General features: G+C 44.4%; 2 protein-coding genes across 15 annotated transcripts in view; one reads left to right on the top strand and one right to left on the bottom strand.

The window, feature by feature from the left end:
* Positions 1 to 12,043, top strand: part of INPP4A (inositol polyphosphate-4-phosphatase type I A) — a 131,678-nt gene extending 119,635 nt beyond the window's left edge. For 8 of the 14 annotated variants that reach the window (XM_034659016.1, XM_034659017.1, XM_019800433.2 and 5 more), the window contains 2 exons: positions 66 to 220; positions 4,339 to 9,445. In XM_034659016.1, the coding sequence (XP_034514907.1) occupies positions 66 to 220; positions 4,339 to 4,519 (336 nt within the window). In that variant the 3' untranslated portion in view covers positions 4,520 to 9,445. The other 6 variants (XM_034659021.1, XM_034659024.1, XM_034659023.1 and 3 more) reach the window with 2 other exon arrangements.
* A 5,397-nt stretch (positions 12,044 to 17,440) lies between these two features.
* Positions 17,441 to 24,752, bottom strand: LOC100481922 (cytochrome c oxidase assembly factor 5). Its single transcript, XM_002919966.4, has 3 exons — positions 24,509 to 24,752; positions 18,748 to 18,831; positions 17,441 to 17,998 (listed from the first exon to the last, which is right to left on the bottom strand). Exons 1-3 carry the CDS (start codon positions 24,713 to 24,715, stop codon positions 17,957 to 17,959), a joined length of 333 nt encoding a protein of 110 aa, XP_002920012.3. The 5' UTR covers positions 24,716 to 24,752; the 3' UTR covers positions 17,441 to 17,956.
* Positions 24,753 to 24,757: the final 5 nt, after the last annotated feature.

The following is a 24,757-nucleotide window of genomic DNA, read 5'->3' as shown; positions in this document are numbered from 1 at the left end:
GCGAGCAAAGCATGTTCCCGTTCTGTGGCATCTCCCTCTGAGCACAGCCTGTGTCCCTGTTGCAGATCTGCCGCCGCCTTAACGGGGTCCGGTTCACCAGCTGCAAGAGCGCCAAGGACCGCACGGCCATGTCGGTGACGCTGGAGCAGTGCCTGATCCTGCAGCACGAGCACGGCATGGCCCCGCAGGTGTTCACCCAGGCCCTGGAGTGCATGCGCAGGTGAGTCCCGCTGCCCAGGCCGCCCGCCCCGCCTGCCCCGGGCTCCGTGTAAACTGCAGATGAGCCGGTCCTGCCGGGGCGCCCCCAGCCCAGGTCCCCTTGACTCCCGCCGGCACACTCTGGTTTGACTTCGGAAAATTCACTGACGTCTGCCAAGTCAAACCGTCGGCAGTCTCAAATTGAGCCTGTGTTCTCTTTCAAGTCAAGGGGGACAAGAGAGCTAGCAGTCTCTGTGAGCAGGACTGCTGTGAAATCGGTGACCTCAGGGCAAGCTTAGGAGTCAGGACGTTGCCCAGGGCAGTCCAGTGCGGCCACGTGTGAATGGTTGGGCACGTGGCGGCCCTCAGCACCCCCGCCTTGCTGCGGACAGGAACGAGGCCAGAGCTTCCTCAGCAGGCACCTGCTGTTTCCACCATGCATATTCGTTCCTTTCAAACTTGAGAGAAGGAAATGCGTCTGCAGGTTGCACCGGTTTGCTCTGCTTCTTCTCTAGCCCTCGACACAGTTTGCTTTTCTTAGCAAAGTGTCACATGAGTGTCTTATGGTAACGGCAGCAGCCCCCCCCACCTGTCCGTGTGCCGTGGCGACCTCACCCTAATGATGTTCTGATTCTGAGGCAGCAGGCGTGTTTGCAGAATGAAACCCGGGACTAAAAACTGTCTACTGTTGATCGATGCCTTGTTTCAAGCACTGCTGGGGAGCACCTTACCTCACATACCAAAAGAAAGGATAAGAAACCTGGCTTTCCCGTCTCCTTCAATGTAGCCACCAATGCTGTCAAAGTCTCATTTCCAACGGTCACTCCTACTGAATGTTCTGTATCATTTGTCCTCTCACCAAATTCTTTAAAGCGTTCAATTCTCTTATCCTTTCTGTATGTTTCTGCCGTTTGACCTTCTCACAATAACCCACAAAAGTGATGCCTGAGCTCCTGTCTCTTGATAATAGCATTTTGTAGGAATGGAAATGTGTTGTCCCTGTTTTGTCTTTTCCACGTTCATCCAAACCCCTCTCTGTGACCTCGGGGCTTCTATTTATGCACGTGTGGAAAGTTCACCGCCTTCCCTGTACTGAGGCTCAGGGAAGCTATGGAGACTCTTGAGACCCCTGCCCAGGCACCCTTAGTCAAGCCTGCCCTCGCACCCTGTCCCTGATGCCATGAGGGTGGCAGGGCCTGGGCTTCCAGCCATGCACGTCTGCACCCTGTGAGCTACGAAGTGCTGGTAGGGAACACCTCAGTGAGATGCAGGCCTCTGCTAGAGAAGAAACACGAAAAATGGAAGAGGGGGGATACCCGTGGCTGTCAGAGTGGAGTAGGGTCAGGTCCACTCAGTAGACCAGGCCCTGCGTCAGGTGTATAGTTGATGTGTAGACTGCTACCCAGTCCTGGCTTCTGGAACAGATTCGAGAGAACAGCAATTCGTTCTGACTGCATCTGTACACAGAGGTCTCTGGAGACCAGAGAGAAAGGGGCTCCTTAGAAAGACACAGGGGCGGCCGCATCTGCTGGGGCTGTGTGGGCAGGACCCACACGCGCACAGAGTAACTGCTCTGGCCTTCTGCACACGTCATCCATCACCTAAGAAAGTGATATTCCTTGTAGCAGAATTTAAAAATACGGATAAGCCCCTCCACCAGCTGTTCTCGTACCCCCACCTTAGAATCCTCCGTATTCCTACTATTAACAAGCAGCCGTGCTCATGTCTGATGTAGACACGCACACACAAGTACATAGGCGTGAGTGTGGTTAATACGCACGCTGGGGTCACCCGTGCCTGAGTAACGCACAAAACACACAGATGCGCAAACAGATACAGCTCGGTGCGCAGTTGTGCCTGTCATCGCCTACTTTTTTCATTTTGCTGTCTTGTGAGCATTTTTTCAGGTTAGTAAGTGGAGACCTTAGGATTTTGAGCACACCATAACAATCCAGTTGGCTGCCAGGGAATAGCTAAGCCAATGGTGGTTGTCAGCACCTCGAACCAGGGGGTGGTGAACCCCCTCATGGATGCTCCTGGCCACGCCTGCCGCTTTGATCCCTTAGGTTAAAACGTACACACCTCTGTAAGGTTTTTCATACAAATCGTCACACTCCCACCCCTGTCCCGAGCACCTGCTCGTCCACCCTCCGGGTGCTGTCGTGCCTGTCCCTCATCGGAGTGCTTCCGAGTCTGTTAAGTCGGTGTTGCTTTCCTGTGTCACAGGTGAGGCCCCCGAGGTCCTGAGTAGGGAAAGATCTTCCTCCCTGGGCCTCCCTCTGCCTCTCTAAACCTCTCCGCTCCATCTCCAATTATGGAAGTCTTTTTAAAGTGTCCTATTTATGTTTTCCTGAATTTTCTAAAATCTCTGAGGTAAACATGTAATCTCACTTACTAATCATGTCAGATATTATTACACAAGAACCAAGCCCGATCACAGCCCTCCTGCACCCAACCCCGGGACCCAGTAGCTCCAGCAGCCGGGGCTCCGAGCTCACCGCCGCCTGTCTGCCTGACCGCATCGCAGCTCAGGCCGACACCGCGTGTGGTTGTTTGAAGGTGATTTTCTGGATTCTCCCCTGTGGGGAAGACATGCATCTGTCCATAGACTGCAAGCCTGAGGTGGCTTGGTCACTAGCCAGAATTTCTGGCCATAGTGTGGCCAGGACCTATGGCTCAGCCAGGAGCCCTAAGGAGGCAGCAGAAAATACTGGACCATGCCTTGAGTGGAGGAATGCATTTTGGTTCTCTTGCTTTCTCGCTTGCATCTTACCAGATGGAAGAGTAGAGCATGCAGGCAAGGCTGCAGGGCGGAGAGAGGGGGTGGGGTAAGGGGGCAAAGTTGACACTCGGGCTGTTTCTCCCGGAGGCCCAGGATGAGCAGTGGCCAGTGCTGTGCTAGCAAATGTTTACCAACCAGCTCCCCGCCTCCACCACCAAAAAAAGCCCTGATCTGTAGTGTTTGCCAGTTTCTGTGGCATAAATACTCCCACTGGGGCTTATTTCCAGCTACCAGTGTGACATCACGGACACGGAGTTGGGGAGAGATGTGTACGCTCAGCTCTTGCAAGCCTTTGGAGCCCATGCCAGCTCACCGCTCGTGGTGCCTCTCTGTCCCCAATCCAGGGGCTGAAACGCTCACAGAGTGGGCCTTCCTAAGTAGCCACAGTGACCCCCCACTCCTGCCCCCCGAGACTGCCCTGGCTGGGAAAGTGTCCCCAGTCTGAACGACACATCCCGGAAGGGCCATTCCAGGGCTTCCAGTTTCCTCTGGGAAAGCCCAGGAGAACTCTGCTTGAGGAAGGACCCCATGCTGCTCTCTCTGGGGCCCGCATCTCTGTTTCTGTGTCACTGTTGCCACTTCGGTGGACACTCATAGAGGTTGCGGCTCCAGAGCCACTGCACCTCAGTCTGTTTTCCTGGGGCACTGAAAGGGGGGAAACCCCAGAATTTCTGATGTGAGCTCGGTTGGATTCGCGGTTGGGATCACCTATAGAACAGTACCTTGAACGCCCGGGGACACCAGCAGCTCACGCTCTGCCGCTGCTCAGCCTGCCAGCCAGGGCGAGTCGGGGGAGGGCTCTGCCTCCGACTGACACTTGAGGTAAATGGTTGTTGTTTGAATGGTTCATCAAGAGGCAGCTTTGGTAAAGTCCGTCGCACCGCGCCCCCGCTCAGGCATCTGTGAGAAGGTCAAACCACCCCCCAATGGTTCTTCATGTTCAGCTTGCTTCTTGAAACCCACGTCTTGGCAGCATGTGAGAGCATGGCGGGGCAGCATGGAGTTGCGCTTGGCCAGCCGAGAGAGCGCGAACATGGAAAACCATTTAGTCAACCTACATGTGTTTGTTTTCGGTAGACGACAGTATTTTTTCTTATTTTCACTTCTCTTTCTCTCCTTTCTTCCTGTGACTGTGCTGGTTTTGTTTTGGTACCCCTTCCACACCCTTTTCTGCTCACCATCTTTTCTTTCTGTTGTGGCTCCATCTCATTTTCTGATTTGTTTTAAATCTTACTGTTTGGTTCTCCTCTTTTTTCCATACCTTTGATACAATCCACTGCATGTGTCTTTTTTTTTTTTTTCCTTTATTTCCTTTGCCTTTTTCTTTTCCTTTCTCCCAAACTTTTTCCTTTTCACAGCATTGGAACACGGGAGGTAGTCACCCAGAAGAACTTGAGCGGCCTGGTGCCCATCCGAGACTTAAGACTAGACCCCAGCCTCCTCTGTTCCATCCCTTTGTTAGCCCTGAGCCCCAATTTACTGATTGTGTGGCTCTTCCTGAGCATAGCATACCTGGTGACCAAATTGCGTTGTAAATGAGTATCATTGCGAAAAGTCAGTACTAAGTCACAAGAAAAACAAAAGTGCCAGATTATGTCCAGCCACCTGTGTACCTAACTGGACAGAAGGAATGTGTCAGAGCATGGTCTGCCAAGAAATATTTCATGCCTTACAGTTTGACGTTTCATTGTTCTGAACTGTAAATACCTGCCAAATTATTTCACCGAGAGGACTCGTGCGTTTAAATTCCATCGAGTTTTCAGTGCTTGTAACACGTTCTTACAGTGCCCTGTCACTGCATTGTTTAGCTGGCCTGGAGTTACTTGTACCAAATCTCTCATCTTCTGATGTAAAGCTGTTTATTACCTGTATATCTCCTGTGCCCTGTTTCTGAGAGAAGGGGATTCTGTCTGAAGAGAATTTGTATATTTGATACTATTCTTTAATGTACCACTAACCTTTCCTTTCCTTTTGAAGAGAAACGAAAAGGATAGATGGATGCTTTATAACCGGCTCATGTAGGTCAACCTATTGAATAGGACATGTACCTTCTTCTGCTTTCATTTCAAAGCGTAGCCCCTGAACTCACAGTAGCAAACACTTTGCAGAACCGTACCATTCCTCGCTCGTGTTTATGATTTCCAGTTTGAGACAACACAAAGCTGTGACCGCAGTTGCCCATTGTACCAAGTCAGGCACATTAAAGTAACATACTGCATGTGACTTTCAATTTACTCTTTGAAATCTTTAAGGATCACTAAACTGGTTACAGGAATTAGTACATATAGGAACAAAAGGCTGTTAAATACATTAATTTTTCATGAAGCAGTATTTTTCATTTTAAAAACTCATATGTGATTAATAATGATAATTCCGAAAGTCAAAAAAAAAAATCCAAAAATGGAAGCCTAACCTTTGGGCACTTGTGGCAGATGGAACTGTGAGAGAGAAGGAGTTGCTTGGGTTTGTGCTATTAGCGCTTTTCATGTAACATGGAAATGCCCAGAAAACGAGGTGGTTCATAACCTTAACTTTCACATTTGGCAGAAGAGTAATTGAATGTCTGTAAAGGTAACGGAATAAATTAGGGGGAAATTCCATGGATTCTGTATAAGAAATACTCAGTGACTTCTCTGTTTTCCACGGCAAACTATGCCATACTTCTGTTTTTGACCACCAGCTGGTTCCCCATACACTGGATTTTATGAAAGTGGATTTCTTTTTACTAGTCTAGAAAAACTGGAGTGAATTTAGAGAAGCTGTCTTTTCCAGAAACTTTACACTCATGTATACACACAAACCCAGTCCTCCACAGAATCTGCCCCCTCACTTGCCACCCCCACGATGTCCAGAACTTACTCTGGGACTTCTCTGGTTTGGCATCAGTTCTGAGTCCACGGTCTAGGAATGGTAGAAGTGGTTAGAAACAAATGACAAATGCCAGACTCAGGCTTGAAATTCTAAGGCTGCCATCCTCACACCCCTGGGAGGCCCTTCATTCCTAGAATGGCTGAGCACCTGCAGGAGCCTTAGGGCAGGGTTCCTGCCTGTAGGGGAAGCCAGTCTTCTCAGGAGTGCCATGTGGCCACTCTCTCTTTTCTAGAACAACTGAGGTGGCCATTCTGAGACACAGTTCCTAACACTCCTCAGTAGGGAGTCTCACTGGCTGCCAAGTGACAGGTGGTGTTCAGTTGTAGTAACACAACACTAGTCACTGTCTGATCCGTGATTCTTTGAGAGGTATGTTCACCTCCTGCCTCCTTCAAATTGAGGTGCATGCGTCAGCACTCCAAGATTGGTTTATATACTTCATTGGAAAGAGAGAAAGTGGAGTCCGCTGGCGCTTTCAGCTCCCATTCCACAGCTTCCCAGTCCCTGCTCTGGTTCAAGTGCTCCTGATGCCCCATGGAGGTGACACGTGCCTGTGTCCACCACCTCCAGGCCTGGCAGAGACTATGCACCCATGAGGGAGGCCCCTCTGACTACAGATGGCGCCCCTTCCACTCCCAGGCCCATGGGTGTTGCTGTGCCACCCCCAGAAACTCCTCCCAGGACCTCCCCACCCGGCAAAGGGAGGCCCCTCCGAGCCTGCTCCTTGCTGTCATGGTGCCAGACAGGCCTTCCTGCCCTGTGTTGATTTGGCTGCCAGGTTGACAGAGAAATAAGTTGGAAAGGAGAGAAGATAAGGTTCTTTGCTTTTCTCTTCAGGGGCTGAGCCAAAAGGCCGTGCACTCTAGCTGTCTCCAGTCATGAGGGTTAGCACAAGAAAGAACATCAGGAGATCAGCTTAGCCTCTGAATTGTTGTCGCCAGTCTTTTTTCAGAGCTTCTGAGGAAAGAGACTCATTGCGCTCGCCCTTTGTGCTGAACTTTAGCATCACTAAGGCTTTTTCCTAGGAAATCGGACTAAATATACATCTGAAAATCTTTTCTGTCCTAGTGAGAAATAGGCTGGGTGAAACACACATGGGAAGCTGGTTCACAAGAGGGGAGTCGGGTATTTGGTGGTGGTTTTCAGGCTGCTTCTGAGATGACACTAGCACCGAGCGGGACGTTGTCGGTGGCCACCAACACTAGCTACTCAGAGTCACTGAGACCCCGGTGCATCCAGATGGGTTCCAAAGTGGAAGATCCACACCGGAAAGGGAGAACCAGAGGAATCCCCAAAATTAGTCATCAGCTGGGTTTCCATTCTAATTTCTCATTCAAAAAATGGATGTCCTTGAAATAACTTACCTATAGGATAAAAAATAATGGTGGAGCTTTGAAACAGTTAAATCCCTCTTTCTAAAATCTATCCAAGACCTTTTCAGTGTGTGCTGTTAGACACCTGGGAACTATGCAGCCGATGTGATCCATGAAGGTGTCCTACTTTAGGGACAGAAGGCTGGCCCCTGCGACAGGAAATGCCAGTTAGCAGTGCACACTCTCTCCCCTCTGCAGACTTCAGTCTCACGCACTAGCACCCAAGCTTGTGCAAGCAAGTCACGACAGCATCGGCGTGCTGTCAGCCTCAGCAGTCAGATTTTGTAAATTCAGAACATTTGAGGGAAAGTAAATACGACTTGTTTTAAAAATTAAATTTCATTGAAAGGGTAATCTTCATTACAATTTCTTGTGATTCATATTTGGTCAGTTAAACCAGTAATTAGTTTAACATATGTAAATAAAAGGTAATGTCGAAGTTGACAAATTATTCTTCTTTGCTTCTCCAAGCAGTTTGGCATTTACTAGTGATAGGTGGTCCTTGAAAAGTGTGTCTGTTTCTATATAAATAGAGAAGCCATATCTGAAATAGTTTGATAATGTGAGAACTTCCAAAGATTAAATAAGACTGTGCATAGGAACCTATAGCTTCTGCTTTAAATGGAATTATGTTTTTTTCTGATTATTGGATGTTAGACAAACATGATCATTCTTTAATCTAGGGGCTCCCTGCTTGTATGTCCCAGGCGTTCAGCTCCAATGACACGTCTCGCTGACGGCTTGAGGCTCTGGTGACAAGAAAGCATAGCTGAGTTACTAAATTACTTAATAACAAGCAGGTGGATACTTTTCTAAAATACCTGAGCTTATCTTTTGAATAAAATTACTCTTACCAAAAATATTTTACATGTTCTTGATAATGAGACTGTCATTTTCACTTTAAAAGGCCTGAGCAATTGCCACTGATATTTTTTTAAAATGCATGACATAATGGTCTTCATACGATTTGAAATATTTTTTTTAAATCACTGTTTCTTGGTAACTCCAAATTTTACATCTCATAATGGGGATTTTTGTACTGAATTTGATAACTAGTCGATTTAATTGCTAGTCTAAGAATAATATAAAAATGTAAAGTTCTGTGCTTATAGGAAGTCATTTATATTTAGAACCGCTTATGCCTGTTAATTTGATGTCTACAGCAGAACATTTCCCAGAGAACTCCCCTGATGCTCTCACTTGGGAATGTGAGGCCTGCCTGATGGCTTATCCTCCTGTTCAGCATTTGCTGTGCCTACTGGGTTGCCATGACAACCCTCATCCAGTACAGCTGGGGATGAGACTGGGAGCGGGTTCTCTAGAGAAGGGCACCTGTGGGCTCTCACTGGCTTAGTGGCACGCCTGTGAGAGGTGACCACAGTGAGGACAGCCCACCTGGAGAAGGCTGCCACGGGGAGATCTCAGTGGGATCACTCCTTCTTGACACTTCTAGCCGCAACAGCTGTGCAGACCCAGCGTGCCACCATTGCATGGGCTCACTGATTGCTCTGCGCCCAGGACCGCTGTCTCCTCAGTGCGGATGGCCTGTTAGAGCAGCCTTCTCAGCCAGAAGGCTTTGCTACATACTGAATTCTGCAAGGAAAATGAGCATTTTGAATTTGAGGTGATTACTAGCCATCGCTAACATAGAAAAATGCAGCTCTTGAAAAGCTTTGGTAAGAATAGCTCCATTTCTCGTTCCATTTAATTTGCGATGTGACAGAACCTTTGAACCGCTAGTTATGATAGAATCCTCAAATTACTTGACATGACATACATGAAAACCATTCACTGAAAAACAGAAGTTTGCTTCTACTTAGATACAGCGCTGCCTCTGGAAATGCCAGACTTGCAGTCCCATCCAGCATGTGTCCATGTCTGTGCTTCGTAGTTGCCTTCCTCGTTCAGAAGGCTGCCATCTTGCGTGCATATTGCTGTAAATGAGTCCGGCACCCATTTGAATTAATCAACATTTTTTTTAATGCTATGAAAATAATCAATTCATTTCATCTTAGTTTAAGTCTTTTCTTTTTTCCTTTTTTACTGCTGTCATTTCTTGTGCTTGTTTTTTTCCCCAGTGAGGGTTGTCGAAGAGAAAATACAATGAAGAATGTTGGAAGTCGCAAATATGCATTTAATTCCCTGCAGCTGAAGGCTTTCCCCAAGCATTACAGGCCTCCCGAAGGGACTTACGGAAAAGTTGAAACATGAACACATGGTTCCTCTAATTAGCTGTTACATACTAAATGTGGGTACCCTCTAGTGTCATATATGAATTCTTCAAGAAGACCTGAAGGATTGGTTTTTATTTTTGTGTTTTTAAAAAAAAATTTTTCACTAAAACGTCTATGGAGCATGTTTTCCACTGGAATCAGTAGGAGGTAATGTTTGGCTCAATAGTGTGGATTGTAGTGATTGCCCATTTAAATAGCCTCAGCCATAACCACACAGATATCATCGATAGTTACCTGTATGAATCAAGCTAGATACGTCTGAAATGCTAAAAGACTTTTTTAAATGCCCACTTAGGCAGCTTCACACCTAACGTATTTTTCTACTGAGTAACTCAAAATTGAGCGTTGAATTACAGTCTACTTTTAAAAACTCTGAATGTAAAACAGTAAATAATATATTAAATTATTGGCTCCTGGGCAGACCAGTAGATGTTAAATGTTAACTCAAGTTTTGGGGAAAGAAGCTAGCTCTAGCTCCTGCAGTGAGAGCAAGTAGTTCCGATGAATTGTCCCGTCTGTGACAGCACAGGTGAAATCAGAAGGTGAAGTAAAGGTTGCTAAATCAGCCTGAGATAAGACTTCACTGGAATGTGGTACCTGCACAGCGGCCCACGGCAGGGGGTGGGGGGGGGCTCTGCCCCGATGCGTCGTAGAGCAGGGTGTGCGCTGGAGAATGTGAAGCCAGCTGTCCTGTGCCCTTCAGCTCCGTGGCTGGTCCTGCCTCCGAGACACGCCTCCCCTCCTCCCTTCCTCCCCTGGTGTTGAGTTCTGTCACTCCAGGACCCCGCACGTGAGGTGTCTGCTGCCTCTCAGACAACAGTGGGGGATTTATGTGTGTAGGTGCTGGAAGCCTAAATATTTTCAGAACAGATGTCCTTTTGTGGGTTTCCCAATTTATCGTCTTCTAGAAGACGGTGCAATCACGTTCGATTGTCTGATAAAGTGTCTCTTAGGTTTGCAGCACTTGTTACTGTCCTCTTCGCATTGTTACGTAAGATGACTATTGAGACAGTTGACTTTATCTCCTACAGTGAGATTTTGAAAGGGATTAATGGGCCATAAAACTTAGGAATTTCATAGAAAATTATGTCTGGTCATCTATTATAAGATGGTGATGAGTCTTATCTGCACATAGCAGAGATTTTTTTTCTTAGTTTATAGGTTTGTCAGTTCTGTTTATCATGATTATTGTGTTTACATGTTATTTAAAAGGCTGTAAAAGTAATCTATGTGGCACATATCCATGATGCTTATCCTAATGATTTGTGAACCCGTAAGAAATTCCTAGGTCTAAACTTTGAGGTATTATTCGTGGGCTCCTTTAGACATGCTGCTTGGAAACGTGTAACGTACTTGGGCTGCTGAGGCACAGGCAAGGCCACCCACTGGCAGGAACCCAGAGCGGTAGGTGCGCAGGTGAGGGTGGAACTGCTGGAAGACCTTTTATACCCTTCCTAGGCAGAGCCTGCTTCTCTTGGTGCCTGTTGGTCGGGTGTGAGCGGATGCGGAGGACGTGCCAGGGAGCGGTGGCGGCAGCTCACGCCTGTCCCACAGCTGGCTCACGGTGGAGGGTGCAGGCAGAGACACTCCTGTCCCCCAAACCTGCTGCAGAGGGAGCGGCAGCTGGCGTCACATTCTCCTGCTGTGTCGGTCCCGGTTCCAGGATGGCTGATTTGGCCTCTCACCCCTCCCCCATTTCATTTAAGTTGTAATTTCTCTAATATCTACGTATTTCCATCTTTTCTCGTTTTAACATCACTACCTTTAAAGAATTCCCTTGTCTTTTTTAAATTAAATGTTACCCATATCGTTTCCAGAATTTTTTTTTTTTTTGTCTGAAGAGCAAGCATTAAGTACCCGCATTTATCAAAAGGGAGTATAGCAAACGTTGAGTCATCTATTAGCAATTTTGCATGTGGCACCTTTATGTGAATTATTTTTCCAACTTTGGCTTCATGTTAAGGATCACCGTAAAACTCTAAGACTTGGCTAATGGCGTAGAAACTGTTGCGGTTTCGGTATTCCATGTGAGCACTACTCCGGGCCGCCGCAGGAGAGGAGAGCGGGGTGCATCCCCGCGGCGGCGCCCCGCCCTCCCCACGCAAGTCACGCGCTCCCCACGCTCGCTCGCGGAGCCAGGGCACGTAGCCCGTCATGGCGGCCCAGGCTTCTCGGGGGGCCGGGAGCTCTGAGTCTTCAGCTGCACAGGAAAGCCGTTTTACAGGTTACCATAAGACCGATTCCGTCCAGTGTTCCTGAGAAGGCCCCTCATTTAAAAAAGAAACGTTGAGACCTACCAAAAACGTGGGATGTCACGTGGATTCTAAGCACCTGCAGCACAGTTGCCTTTGGTTTCCTTAAAAATGTACAAATCTTGTATGATACAGTTTTGTCCCTCTGCAGTTGTATTTGCCAACCTTAGTGCATTAAAGTACTTTTATTTATTTGTTTTGGGTGGGCAGTATTAATATATATAAACATATAGTTACTGTTTTATATATTCTTAGCTCATTCAAAGCCATGTATGCTGTAAATGTGCTAGTCTTTAGAATGACAAATAATAAATAACTGACAAGAACATCGAATTGGGTGTTGCCTGATTCATTCCGTTACAGTTAGGAGGAGGACTCGTTTTAGGGCCGCATCTGACCGGGCCATCATTAATGCGCATTGCAGCGAGCACTCGGGTCTTTGTAAGCATGAGACCGTGACAGACTTCTGTTTTATAACCTTGTTTTCTCTTCAGTGGAAGCAGAGGGGCTGTCGGGGGTGGGATTAAGAGCATGGACTTCAGCTTCAGACAGACCCAGCTCCCAATCCTGTTCTGCCACTCACTGGCTGGTGACTCTGAACATGTTGCGCGCCCTCTCTGAGCCTCCGTTCTCTCGTGTGCGAAACATGGACACAATAATGGTACATTCTTTGTAAGGCGGCTGTGAGGTGCCTTGGCATTAAATGTTCAAAAGTGTTAGCTGTCGTTCCCTTCCCAGGTCCATAAACACGGATCGTGTCTTCTCTGTGGCTTGCCTGGTCATCTCTTGTGTGATGTGCTAAAATGTAGCTCCATTAATGGTTTGATTGTTTCTTATAACTAGGACGGCATCTCGCACCTTTGCACCTTTTTCTCTGCCCATGTGCCCAGTGATTGCCCTCGGATGAATTCCTGGCAGCAGACATTTACAATTTAAAAACAATTTAAAATTTTAAACATTTTTGAATTTTTAGTATTACCAAAGTGCTCCCAGAAAATTAAGCTACCACCTATTAGCAGGTACATTTTCCCCTTTATTCTCAATTTCCGTTTCTTTGATTACTGAAAATTGAACATCTTTTATACTTTTACAGGTATTCATACTTTTGTGACTTTATAGGAGTGTTGGTCTTTTTCACAGGTACTGTTTCTAATATATAGTATATTAACTCCTCTATCGTATGGTGCAGTTTTTAAAAACCGATTCATCAGTTGTCTTTGGTTTTGTTTATAGTACGGAGTAGAGAGAAGTTTAAAGTTTTTATGTAATCAAATACGCTTATTTTTTTCTTTTTGGTGCTTGTTCTGAAATCAAGTGGCTTCACCACTGAAGGTGACACAGGGCACCCTGTCCCTTGTCCGTGAAATGGATGTGGTGCTGTGTGCTCAATGAGGGACCGCACTAGGCTACACCACCCTGAGTAGATAGCCCCCTCCCCATTGCTAAGATCCGGCAAACGGGAAATAACTTTGTCTTATTTTTATTACAGCTGTCACTCCCCAAGCTATGACAGATTCCTGAGAGCATAGGATCAGAATATCCACATTTCACATTCCCCCTCTGGCCCTTTTCATGCCTCAGCGCTATCTTTGTGATGATTCCCTCCTGCACCAGGCTCCTCATGGGCCTTTTTGGCCAGTCCAGGCAGGTCTGAATTCAAATATAGACCTCTGTGGTATTTTCACTCTTTGTTGTATCATTTAATGACAAAAAAAGCTGGGACAGGTTAGAGAGGATAGGACACTTGCTTATGATTCCACACCTAGGAAGTTGATGTCCACATCTGAGACGAATTTAGAAAGACAGCACTTCACTACTTCTTGCCCCTTGCCGCTCACCCCTCATTGGCTCCTGTGGCCTCACTCTGTCTCCTGGTTGTCCTGCCCCCCACCATCCCTCATCTCCCTGATTTGCTTGTTGTTGTCCACCCACCACTAAATCATGGTGCTCCCCAGGGTTCTGTCCATAACTTTCCTCTCATTTCAAATGCTCTTCCTGAAAAGTCTTAATAATTCCTATGGAATAAATTGCCACTTATTTGCTAGTGACCCCCAAGTTTCTAGGTCCACCCCAGACTCTACATATCCATCTGGACATCTGGCCATCTCCTAGTCATTCTACTTGATTGTCTACTTTGGGATCTCACAGCATAGTGACAAAAAGTCATGCTTTCTCTCCAAGCTGGCTGAGCCATCCTCTGATGAATGACCCTACCTTCCACCCAGTGGTCTTCTTCTCCCTTCCCCTCCACATCCCATGAGCTACTAACATCTGTATCTCTTCATTACCCCTTCAACCTATCCTGTAATTCTGCCTCCACGCTCACAGCCCTGGTCCACATCCTGTCCCCTCTGATCCGGACCACCAGCGCTCAGCCTTCTCATTGCTACTTCAAGGCCCATCTCAGGCCTGCCCTCCTCTATGGTGATTTCTCTTCACAGAATGAGTTGGTCCCTAAAAAAAAGATTTTTCCTCATTCCATTGTGAATGTAACTATTTTATTGTATATCTCCTGCCCATCATGTTACTTTTTACTTTGTCCAGTATGTTATTTTGTGTACAAAAAGGCAAAGGTAATGCGTGTCACTCGAAAATGTTTACTGAATGAAAAGATAAATTTTTTTTGGGTGGGGGGGTTTAATTGAAATTTTTCCTATTTCACCACTAGACCATGTTGCTTTTGCTCTCTATATAATCCATCATTCTCAATCATGACAAGGAGCCAAATCTAACAGGCTCAAAGGAGAGAGCAAACTTAAGAGCAGCAGCGTGTGGCAAACACCAGGACAGTGGTTTCCTCTCAGGGGTGAGCAGGAGGGTTTCTGAGGACTCACAACGGGTTCACACAATGTCCTGTTGATCGGGATGGTAGTTACATGATAATTTATAGTTATTTGTTAACATTATACATCCTGTGCACTTTTCTATGTGTCTGTTATATTTAACAATAAAAAATTAAAAACCCATCATTCAATAAACAATCTGAAAAGAGAATTAAGAATACAACTCCATTTACAAGAGTATAAAAAAGAATAAGATACTTGGAATTAACCCAATCGAGGAGGCAAAAGTCTTATACACTGAAAACTACAAAATGTTGTGGAAAGAAGACACCAATAAATGGAAGGACGTCCATTTGAATGGACTGAAAGATTTTGTATCGTTAAGATGCCAGTACTATCCAAAGTAATGTACAGATTCAGTGTACTCACTATCAAAATTCCAATGGTGTCTTTTGCGGAGATAGGGAAATCCATCCTAAAATAAATCTGGAGTCTTATGGGACCCAGAACAGCCAAAACATAAAAAAAATAACAGAGTTGGAGGTTGCACACTTCCTGATTTCCAAACTTACTACAAAGCTACAGTAATCAAAACAGTGTGGCACTGACACAAGACAGACATATAGACCAATGGAAAAGAAGAAAGGGCCCAGAAGTAAACCCTAGCATATGTCGTCACATGATTTTCGACAAGGATTCCAAGACCATTTAGTGAGCAGTCTTTTCAACAAACAGTGTTGGGAAAACTGGATTATCTCCATGTAAAAGAATGAAATTGGACCCTTACCTTACACCATATACAAAATCAACTCAAACTTGATCAAAGATCTACATGTAAGAACTGTACAATTCCTAGAAGAAAATTTAGGGGAAGAACTTCATTGGATTGGGCAATGATTTGTTGGATAGGACACCAAAAGGACAGGCAACAAAAGTAAAAAACTGGCCTACATCAAAATTTAAAACTGTATCAACATGGTGAACACAAGACAGTGAAGAGAAATGAGAGAAAATACCTGCAGATCGTCTCCGCTAGGGGGTTAATATCTAGAATATACAGAACTCCTAGAACCCCACAACAGAAGAGCAGACAGCCCTATTTTAAAAGGGGTGAAGAACTCGAATAGACATTTCTCCAAAGAACGTTTACAAAAGGCCAACAAACACATGAAATGATGCTCAACGTCAGCACAACCGTGGTTGCCAGGGGCTGGGGGTACCGGGTAATGGGGAGTGGCTTAATGGGTGTATAGTTTCAGTTTTGCAAGATGAATGAGCTCTGGAGATTGGCTGTGTTAACAAGGTGAATGTACTTAACACGACTGAACTATATACTTAAAAGTGGTTAAGACTGTATGCTTTACATTATGTGTATTTATTTTACCACAAATAAAAATTAAAATATATAGTTACTAATAAAGGTATCAGAAGTTTCAAAGTGGATCACAGACCTATATGTAAGTTAAAACTATAAAGTTTTTAGATGAAAACAGGAATAAATTTCTGTAAGTTTGGATTAGGCAGTGGTTTTCTTAGATACATCAAAAGGAAAAAGAGATAAATTAGAATTCATCAAAATAATTGTGCTTCAAAAGACACCATCAAGAGAGGGAAGACAGATCAGCCCAAAAGTGCAAACAATTCAAAGTCCCTCAACTGATGAATGGTTACATAAAATGTGGTTCATCTATACTATGGAATTAGTATTCAGCAATAAAAAGGAATGGATGGATGATACATATGGATGAACCTTGAAAACACAGTAAATAAAAGAAGCCGGTCACAAAAGACCCCATACAATTCCATTTTTATGACACATCCAGAATGTGCAAATACAGAGAGTGTATTAACGGTTGCAGTGGGTATGGGGCTTCTCTTGAGAATGTCCTGGATTTAGATAGTGGTGATGGTTGCACAAACTTGTGACTGTACTAAAAGAACCAAAACTGAATTGTATGCTTTCAGTGTGAATCTTATGGAATGTGAATTACTCCAAATGAAGCTCTCAATAAAGCTATTACTAAAAACTGAGGGTTCTATAAAATAATTTTAGAGTTTCTTATCAAAGTTCTTTTAATAAAAGTTGGAGCACTTAAATAGGGATATGGGAGTTACTGGAGGAAAACAACAACAACAACAACATCATTTTCCCTTTCCCAGTGAGAAGTAGTACACACACAACCACACAAGAGACCCCAGTGACACTCTGCCACAAGGACCAGTGTGCAGTTCTCACTTTAGGGGAATCCTTAAAAAAGCAATTGAGCTACAGAACACCTCGACTGCTTGAACTCCAAAGAACCATGGCTGTATGAAGAGGCATAGCTTCCTCATTATTGTTCAGTACTGAAAAGAGAGGTGAAACTTGGATTCATATTTGACTCTCGACTATATTAAGTGATCAGAATAAAATTACTGTGATTCTAAACTTTTTTAAGCATTTCCTGGTTTTCACTCCTGCTTTGTCTATGAACATCTATTGTTTCAGTTTGCTCTGAATCCTTTTCTTTTGGGATAAGGCCTATCACACATCCAGTGTGATTCTGTTGGGGGTTACCCATTACAATGCATAAGACCCAAGCCTGGCCAACATCATGGGGCCTCCTCCTTTTTTCCATAGGGACTGGTCTAATCAAGGGCAGGTGTTCCAGGGAAGATAGTAGTCCTTTTGTAGGATTTTATTAGTGGACCCTAGAAAAGGAGGTTAGCTCTACTCTTTTCGGATCACAGATCTTAAGGATGTGTACTTTTGACTGCCTGGCCTCTTTCCCATTATGTAGAGAGAGGACCAGCCCAAAAATGAAGCTGGAAACAAAAACAGTCACAAGATGGAGGCCAAGAGCCCTTGGCAACATAATCGGAGATTTGCATCCAGCTATGCCCACTGTAGGATGTTAATATTCAAGTTTTGAGGTTGTTACTCCAGTGAATCAGTGCAAATGAAGCATTTCTTCTCCAAGGAATCAAACACAATTTATTTTAGAACTAAATAGGACAGGTTGAGTAAAAGAAAGCTTTATGCTAAACTTTCCCAATAGACATTTTCTCCCCCAACTACGTTATCAGTTTTCACAGTCCTATCAATCAGCGGCCTTCATAATATTCACAAAGGATGTACAAATTGTGTCATTTGGTTGAAGAGTCAAGTTGGAAAATAACAATCTTTTCACTTTTTGAGCTTTCTAATAATTCTCTAAACAGTATGATGCTCCCAGCTCATAGCTGTTCAATTAAATTTTTCTTCCAAAAGTAATTTAGAGCAAGAGAATCATTTAGTTTATACATACTCAAAAAAGCAAGAACTCATCCATTTTCTCCAGGGTTCATGGAAGGAAAAACATCCCACCAGATGTAGCAAAAAGTCTGTCTCCTATTTGGGTTTCTCTGTTGTAAGTGACCAGAGAAACAATTGTTGTTTCTCATTTCCATTTGTTGTTTTCATTTCCGTTTCAGCATACTAGCGTCAATATCCTTTTCTTCCTCGGAATCTGGATCTGGCATCCAGCTGAAAATAAATGTACAATTAAATCAATTTTGTACAACATAATTAAACACAGCTTTGGTAAGGGGTCTCACCACATGCCAGAAGTAAACCAGTTTCCAGCACAGTCAAAAAGGCAAACGTCAGAGCTACTAAGATAGATAGATAGATAGATAGATAGATAGATAGATAGATAAGGCATTAAAAAGAAAAGCTCCATTTAAGGTCCCAGTAAGAATTTTCTTCTCAAGTAGAATCTAGATTACATTTATTTTTTTCTCTGAACTACACTCAATATGTGTTCTAGCAAACTTAACTTTTTAATTAATTTTTGTTTGGGTTAATATTCAAATGCATTTGAAATCTTTAAATATTAAATAACATAGCTATCTGGGGATTAAAAATCTTTAAAGTACCTCCTCATAGGATGACTGCATGTTCTTTGACTTAAACCTCCCAGTCCAGCCTCTTTTAAGGGTGGTGGGCTAGGTGGAGGGTTTTAAAGTTAGTAAGTAAGGGCAAATTTGCATCTTGGAGGACAAATAGTGAATGAGTCTTGGACAGAGGCTGTAAGAATCTATTAATCTGCTCATAAGTTCCCTAGACAGCTCTTTCCAAAAGTGTCAAAGTATAAGTAATAGGTAAATAATATTATCTAAATCTTTTTTCTGAATGATCTCGCTGCAACCTATCTGCAATTATTAGGTCATTCCACATTTAGTTACATATAGCTAACTTTTAGCATAAGCTTTTCAAAAGCTTTAACCTCTTACCATTGATCTTTTACATTCAAAAAATGAGTATTTCAGAGCTTTGCAGTTTCCTTCCTTCAGACACTGTCGAGGGGATTTTCCTTCCTAGGACACACAAAACAGTATAAATAGCTGGCAAATTTCCTCACAAAGCACAAAATCACTATCCATTTGAAAGCAGTGCTTTTTGAAAAAAAAAATTTTTTTAAGAGTAAATTATATGAGAAAATATTTTGTAATTCATTTTGATTGTTGATGTTTAGGGAGAACAGAATAGAATAAAAAAATGTATCAAGTAATTTAGAAGCACTTTAAAGGGTGCCCTTGAGTTCTTGAAACGCTAGTGTCCACGGGGTACTTTTCTTTAAAATGCTTATATAAAAATTTCGAAACTGGTATTTTTAGCTCCTTATAGGTAAGAAAGAGTAAAGGTGAAAGTAGTAATGGGGTTTTTTCAGTGTTCTTACATTTTTTTATACCCCAGAATTCCTCAAGACGGAACAAAGTAGCGTGTGTGTCAGAGGAGGAGAGAGAGCATGCATATATGTATACACATGCACGTGCATACGAGAAATCAGGCCTGTAGTGGGAAATGGGGGGGTTTGTTCTGGAAGGTCCTATCAAGTGGCTTTAAAGCCTCCAGTTAGATCCTTTTAATGCAAGCCATTTTACCTCCAACACATTTCTGCATTTTCCAACCCCAACACCCCCAATACTCAAGTTTTCTAGTCTGAGAAGCACAACTGGAACTGGAAGAGGAAAGGGAGACGTTAACAGAATTTATATATATTTGTGAGAGAAGATCTGCCTGGGCCTGATGTGGAATGAACTCCTCTTTAAGCAGTGAAAGTTCAAAAGGAGGTGAAGAAGAAAAGTGGACTGAGCCGTTCCCTTTCTGCCATCAAGGTAGGATGCTGCTACAAGAATACTTACAGGAGAAATGCTTATTTCTGATTCTTAAATAATAGGACTTGTTAAACTAAAACTGTTAAAAATTAGACTTGACAAAGTAACAACTGCAAAACTAGGTAAGAGACAAAATTTAGTAGTATTTTTTTCAAGGTAAACAATAAAAATTTTAATACTACCTCTTCATGATCTTAAGATATTTTGAACAAATAGACTGCTGTATATATAACACAACAGCATTTAAATATGTTGGAACATGGAAGCATCTACAAATAATATACTTCACAAATCAAAGAGGCAAGATTAAAACTGACTTGCAGCAAAATTTCTTTTTGGATGCCCTATCCTGCTAAGTTGCCTACTAACTAAACCCTCAAGGACTAACTCATTTAACAATAAAAGAAAAAAAAAACCTCAGACTGGTCCTAGATCAGTTAATGGGGAGGTTAAAAAATAAATCCTAGATACTCCTGCCTAGACAGGGCTTTTAAAACCAGGGAGCAAAGGTGTATGTGTACAAATGCTGCTCGGCAGTGTGGGCACATCACAAAGCAGAGAGGAGCGGCGGGGGGGGGGGGGGGGGGGGGGAGGACAGGGACAGGTGCTAAAGGGGTCTGGTTCCCAGGAATGCCATTATATAAAACAACATCTGGAAAAAGTAGTCTGAACTTAAGTGTTTTGAATTACCTGGGATTTAATGACATCAAACTATGATATGCAATTTGTGAAGGAAAAAGAATCAAAACCTTAACATTATTATTTCCATTAAAGAAATAAAACATACACTGCTTATACGCAGCCTTATGCAGTGCTTGACAGTATAAATGAAAATGATGAAACCTTCCCACTCAAGGTGAGTTCCAGTGTAAAATGGGTCAAGCAATTTTGTCTGAGAATAAAAATGACCCTGTTAAGTGTTAATTTTAAAAGCTCACCAGCCAGAATTAGGTGCCCTAAAATCAGAACATTTTTAGTGTGCTACTGAACACCAGATATTAATAAGGAACCTAGGATACTTGCTACTTAAATAGAAACATCTGGTGCATGAAAAATGTAACCCCAATTTCACCTGCTTTTCATCATCAGGGATTTCCCTTCAAGCAGATTCTGACACGTCAACCCCCCACTGCAACCACTCCTCCAAACCTTTATTTTGCAAGTGCCAGTCACACTTCTAGTTTTTACTGTGAGACACTACAGGGTACCACATCTGTGGCATTCCTGGTCTTCTGGAATCTTGCCACTTTCTAGACTGCTTAGGTTCTTGATTTTAATGGTCACCTACCATTAAAATGAATCTCAAAAGTGAATCGGAAAAGAGTAGCAAGCTTCCTTGCACTATGTTCCTCCCCAAAACTCTGTCATGAGATGCTGCTGATGGGATATGGATGTTGCCCACAGGAATGATGGGAGGGCAGATAAAGAGTAAATAAAACTATACAAAAGACGAGAACTATAAACTGATGCTTCCCCAAACTGTATCTAAGTTGCCATCTTTTTCATAAGCGTTCAAGCCATACCGCCATCCGCCTGCGGGAAGGTCCAGCTACACACACCAAATCTAAGGGAGCTGGGCTAATTCATCCTCCTTCACCTCTATGCCCAATGGCAGACGACTAGCTGTCCCTTAACCTTTACTCTTCCTTTCTAGTGGGGCATATGGCTGGGCTAGATTTTCCAGCCACCCTTGCAACTAGATGGGGTCAAATAACTAAGTTCCAGCCAATGGAATATGTGAGGAACTGAAATGTAAAACTTCGGGGTTGGTCCTTGAAGGCAAGTGGCTGCCCCCCCTTCCTCACTTCACACCATCACATCACAGGCAATCTTGGATCGTGAGTGTGAAAATAACATCCTGTCTCCCACCACAGCACCTAAAACCACAAGGTCAACAGCGTCTGGGTCTACGGAAGGCGGAGAGGAGCTATCCAGGCCCTACTTAACAGGCACACACAAAAGCAAAAGACAGCATTTTCTATCTTGTTTAAGGCAGTGTTATTTTGGGTCTCTCTAATATGTACCTGAACCTATTTCCCAACCAATATACTCCCAAGCTTATTTGCCTTCTGAGATCAAGATCAGCAATTTCCAAACATGGCTGTGCCCAAGAATCAACATGGGATACTTTTATGGGGGTTTGGGGGGGGTACTGGAATCTATACTTTTAAGCTCTCTACCCCCATCTCCAGGTAATTCTGATGAAGTCAGAAGGTCTGGGAGCTTGTTAATGGAGGCACAAATGAGATAACCCGTGATTGAGGTTCCTTGGGCATAGTTTCAACCTTTTTGCTCTTCCAGGAGTCATCAAATCCTAAGAAGTCTATCCAAGAGCTGCCTTTTGAATCTGCTTGTTCCTTGCTTCTCCTCTCCAGCCCCACTGGGGTTGACATCCTTATCATCATGACCCTGAGCTTCTCCGAGGCCCTACAGTTCCTTGACTATCTCCCATTGCAGCACCTATTTTGAATTCCTCTCTAGAGTGAGGTCGAGCAGCTCTTCTGGTGGGTTAAAGATTGGCAAGGAGAGACTACAGCATCCATCTGCCAAAAGATCAGATCAACTTCTTTATACAAGCAGCTAAATCTTACATAAAAGAAGTGGCCATACAGGGCGCACACAGACCTCAGCAGAATGTCCCTTGGTCTTCAGAATCCCTGGGAGGGGGGGTGGTAGGCTGCCCTGGATCTGCAAAACTCAAATGTTTTGCCTCAGTATTGCCCTTTTACACTCCACCTGAAGTCAGGGTGAATTTAACACAAACTGTAAACACACTCCCATTTAAGGTACTTTTTATAAATATCATGTTCTCCTAAGTGACCAACATCAAAAAGCCCACACACTCAACTGGGTAAAGCAAAGTTGGTGCCATGTGTCCTGGTCATTATCTTGCCTAGTTTTCTAGCTTCCCAGAGATCCAATTTCCATGCAGGAGGGAATGTATTCCAGTCATCTATGTGTCCCAAATTAGAGCTTGGTACTTAAATGTTTGCTAAATAAATTACAAAAAAGCAACTTGGTATCCTTCTTGCCCGCAGTATCCTCCGCCACTTGTATAGTTTCTTTGGTCAGTCTCACCGTGTACTTTATTCTCTTGATTGCTCATCTCCATGGCCTTCCTGATGCTGAATGTCAGGGTAAATCCAGGGCCCCCACTCTAACACACAAGGGCCTTCACACATGACAAACTTCTTCTCAAGCCTTCTGTCACATTCCCTATCCTCCCCCTGGCCCAATAGGGCACTAGCTTCTCTTGGTCACATCTCCCTGACTTGCCCATGCTGTTCTTTCAGTTTCTCCCCTCAACCACCACATTCTCCACTCTTACTTGATAACCTACTACTCAACCTTTAAGACTCAGGTCAAATGTCACCTCCTCTGTGAGAAGTTTCCAAATTCCCAAGCAAAATAAGTTGCTCTCCATTGGGCTCCCACAGCTTTATGTGCCTAAATCCAATTGTTAAACAAATATTTACTAAATGCTTACACAGCCCATACTGCAGGAATTTACCCCTTACATGTCTGTCCTTCCCATCAGACTGAGCTCATGTAGGACAGTGACTGTAACCGATTCATGTTGGTATCACCAATGCCTGGCATCATGCCTGCACTTACCAGGCGTTACTAAGAGCTGACTGAATATTTGCACCAGTGAAGCAGCAGATTGGAAACAGCCCTGCACAGGGAGGCGTAAAGACATGGCACCTCAGTTTCCTCATCCGTGTAATAGAGAGGGACTAGAGAACCTTTTAAATTGGTAACAACTCAAGTTTTATGACAAACGCGGCAGCCAGTCTGGCTGCTACAATCAGTGAACCAAATGTAAATCATGAAATCAGTAGAAACACTGATACAGGGGCGCCTGGGTGGCATAGCGGTTAAGCGTTTGCCTTCGGCTCAGGGCGTGATCCTGGCGTTATGGGATCGAGCCCCACATCAGGCTCCTCCGCTGTGGGCCTGCTTCTTCCTCTCCCACTCCCCCTGCTTGTGTTCCCTCTCTCGCTGGCTGTCTCTGTCTCTGTCAAATAAAAAAAAAAAAAAATCGTTAAAAAAAAAAAAAAGAAACACTGATACAGCTTTAGGATGGATGTCCATTTTGGGCTAGTTGCCCTTCCTTTGAAATAAGAGCAAACTTCTGAAATTACATCTCCAAATGCAAAAAACAATTGCACACAACTGACGGCCCTCTCGTCAGGCCTTTGTAATTGGAAAAGGCACTTGCGTTTCAGTTGGGCGCTCAGCTAGAACCCAGGTTCCCAGTCAACTTTGGACCTTACTGCTTGCCACTCTGCACTCAGATTGAGAAGACGTGGTTGTAGTGAGGGGTGAGTGTAGTGGAACCAAGAAACAAAACAGTGAAAAAATGGAGCTGCTTCGTTTACAACTTTTCCAAGAACGTATATAACTCCAACCCAGAAACAAACTAAAACCAAGAGAAAGTAAATATAGTATATATTCCAGCCACAACTGAACGGAGAAAGGAGAAACTACTAGTCAATACAGTGTACCAGGTTTATGTAATTCTCTGATAATTTAGATTCTCATTTTCTAGCACGCAAGAAACCGACCTTATTCTCCTTTATATCTCCAGAACCTAGGAGAGTAGCAGGCAAAATTTAATAAATGTTTCTTGAATCAAAATTATCTTTACAAAAACCCAAAGGGGCGGTTTCTTATCACCAACTTAACACCGGAGGGAGCAGAAGCTCCGACAGCTGACTCGCCCAAGTTCATTAAACTGCCGCTCTGCTCTACCCCCAGGACGGCTAACTGAGTCACGTCTCCTGACAGCCATCGTAGGCTGGGCGGGAGACGTCGGCCGGGCCCTGCCTCCCGGTTCCGGCGTCTCATCACCCCGGGCGCCCGACCGCGCTACCTGGAGCACACAGTCCGACTGCAGCAGACATGCGCCCAGGTCCTCCTTCACGCCCGCGCACGCGCCGCCCTCCGGCTTGTCCTCGTAATAGCGGGGCATGACTGCGCCTCCCGCCCCAGCGGCCGAGACCCGCTTCCGTCCACAACGGCTGCAACGCTGGCGGGGTGCGAGCGACACCCGCGGATGGAAAGAACCGGAGGCCGGCATTAACAACTTCCGGCTGGCCTCCGGAAAACTACGGGGCCCGAG

This window comes from Ailuropoda melanoleuca, chromosome 4 (assembly GCF_002007445.2).
Source record: "Ailuropoda melanoleuca isolate Jingjing chromosome 4, ASM200744v2, whole genome shotgun sequence".
NCBI classification, from domain to species: Eukaryota; Metazoa; Chordata; class Mammalia; order Carnivora; family Ursidae; genus Ailuropoda; species Ailuropoda melanoleuca.
The sequence above is the reverse complement of the archived record's forward strand: the minus strand, read 5'-3'. Positions and strand labels throughout refer to the sequence as shown.

Bases quoted from the DNA above. Each gene is read 5' to 3' on its own strand.
- LOC100481922 (XM_002919966.4), bottom strand. From the start codon at position 24,715: ATGCCGGCCTCCGGTTCTTTCCATCCGCGGGTGTCGCTCGCACCCCGC. The intron at 18,832-24,508 runs GTAGCGCGGTCG...TGTGTGTCCTAG, and splicing joins AGTCGGACTGTGTGCTCCAG to GAAGGAAAATCCCCTCGACA. The intron at 17,999-18,747 runs GTAAGAGGTTAA...ATTTATTTTCAG, and splicing joins TTGAATGTAAAAGATCAATG to CTGGATGCCAGATCCAGATT.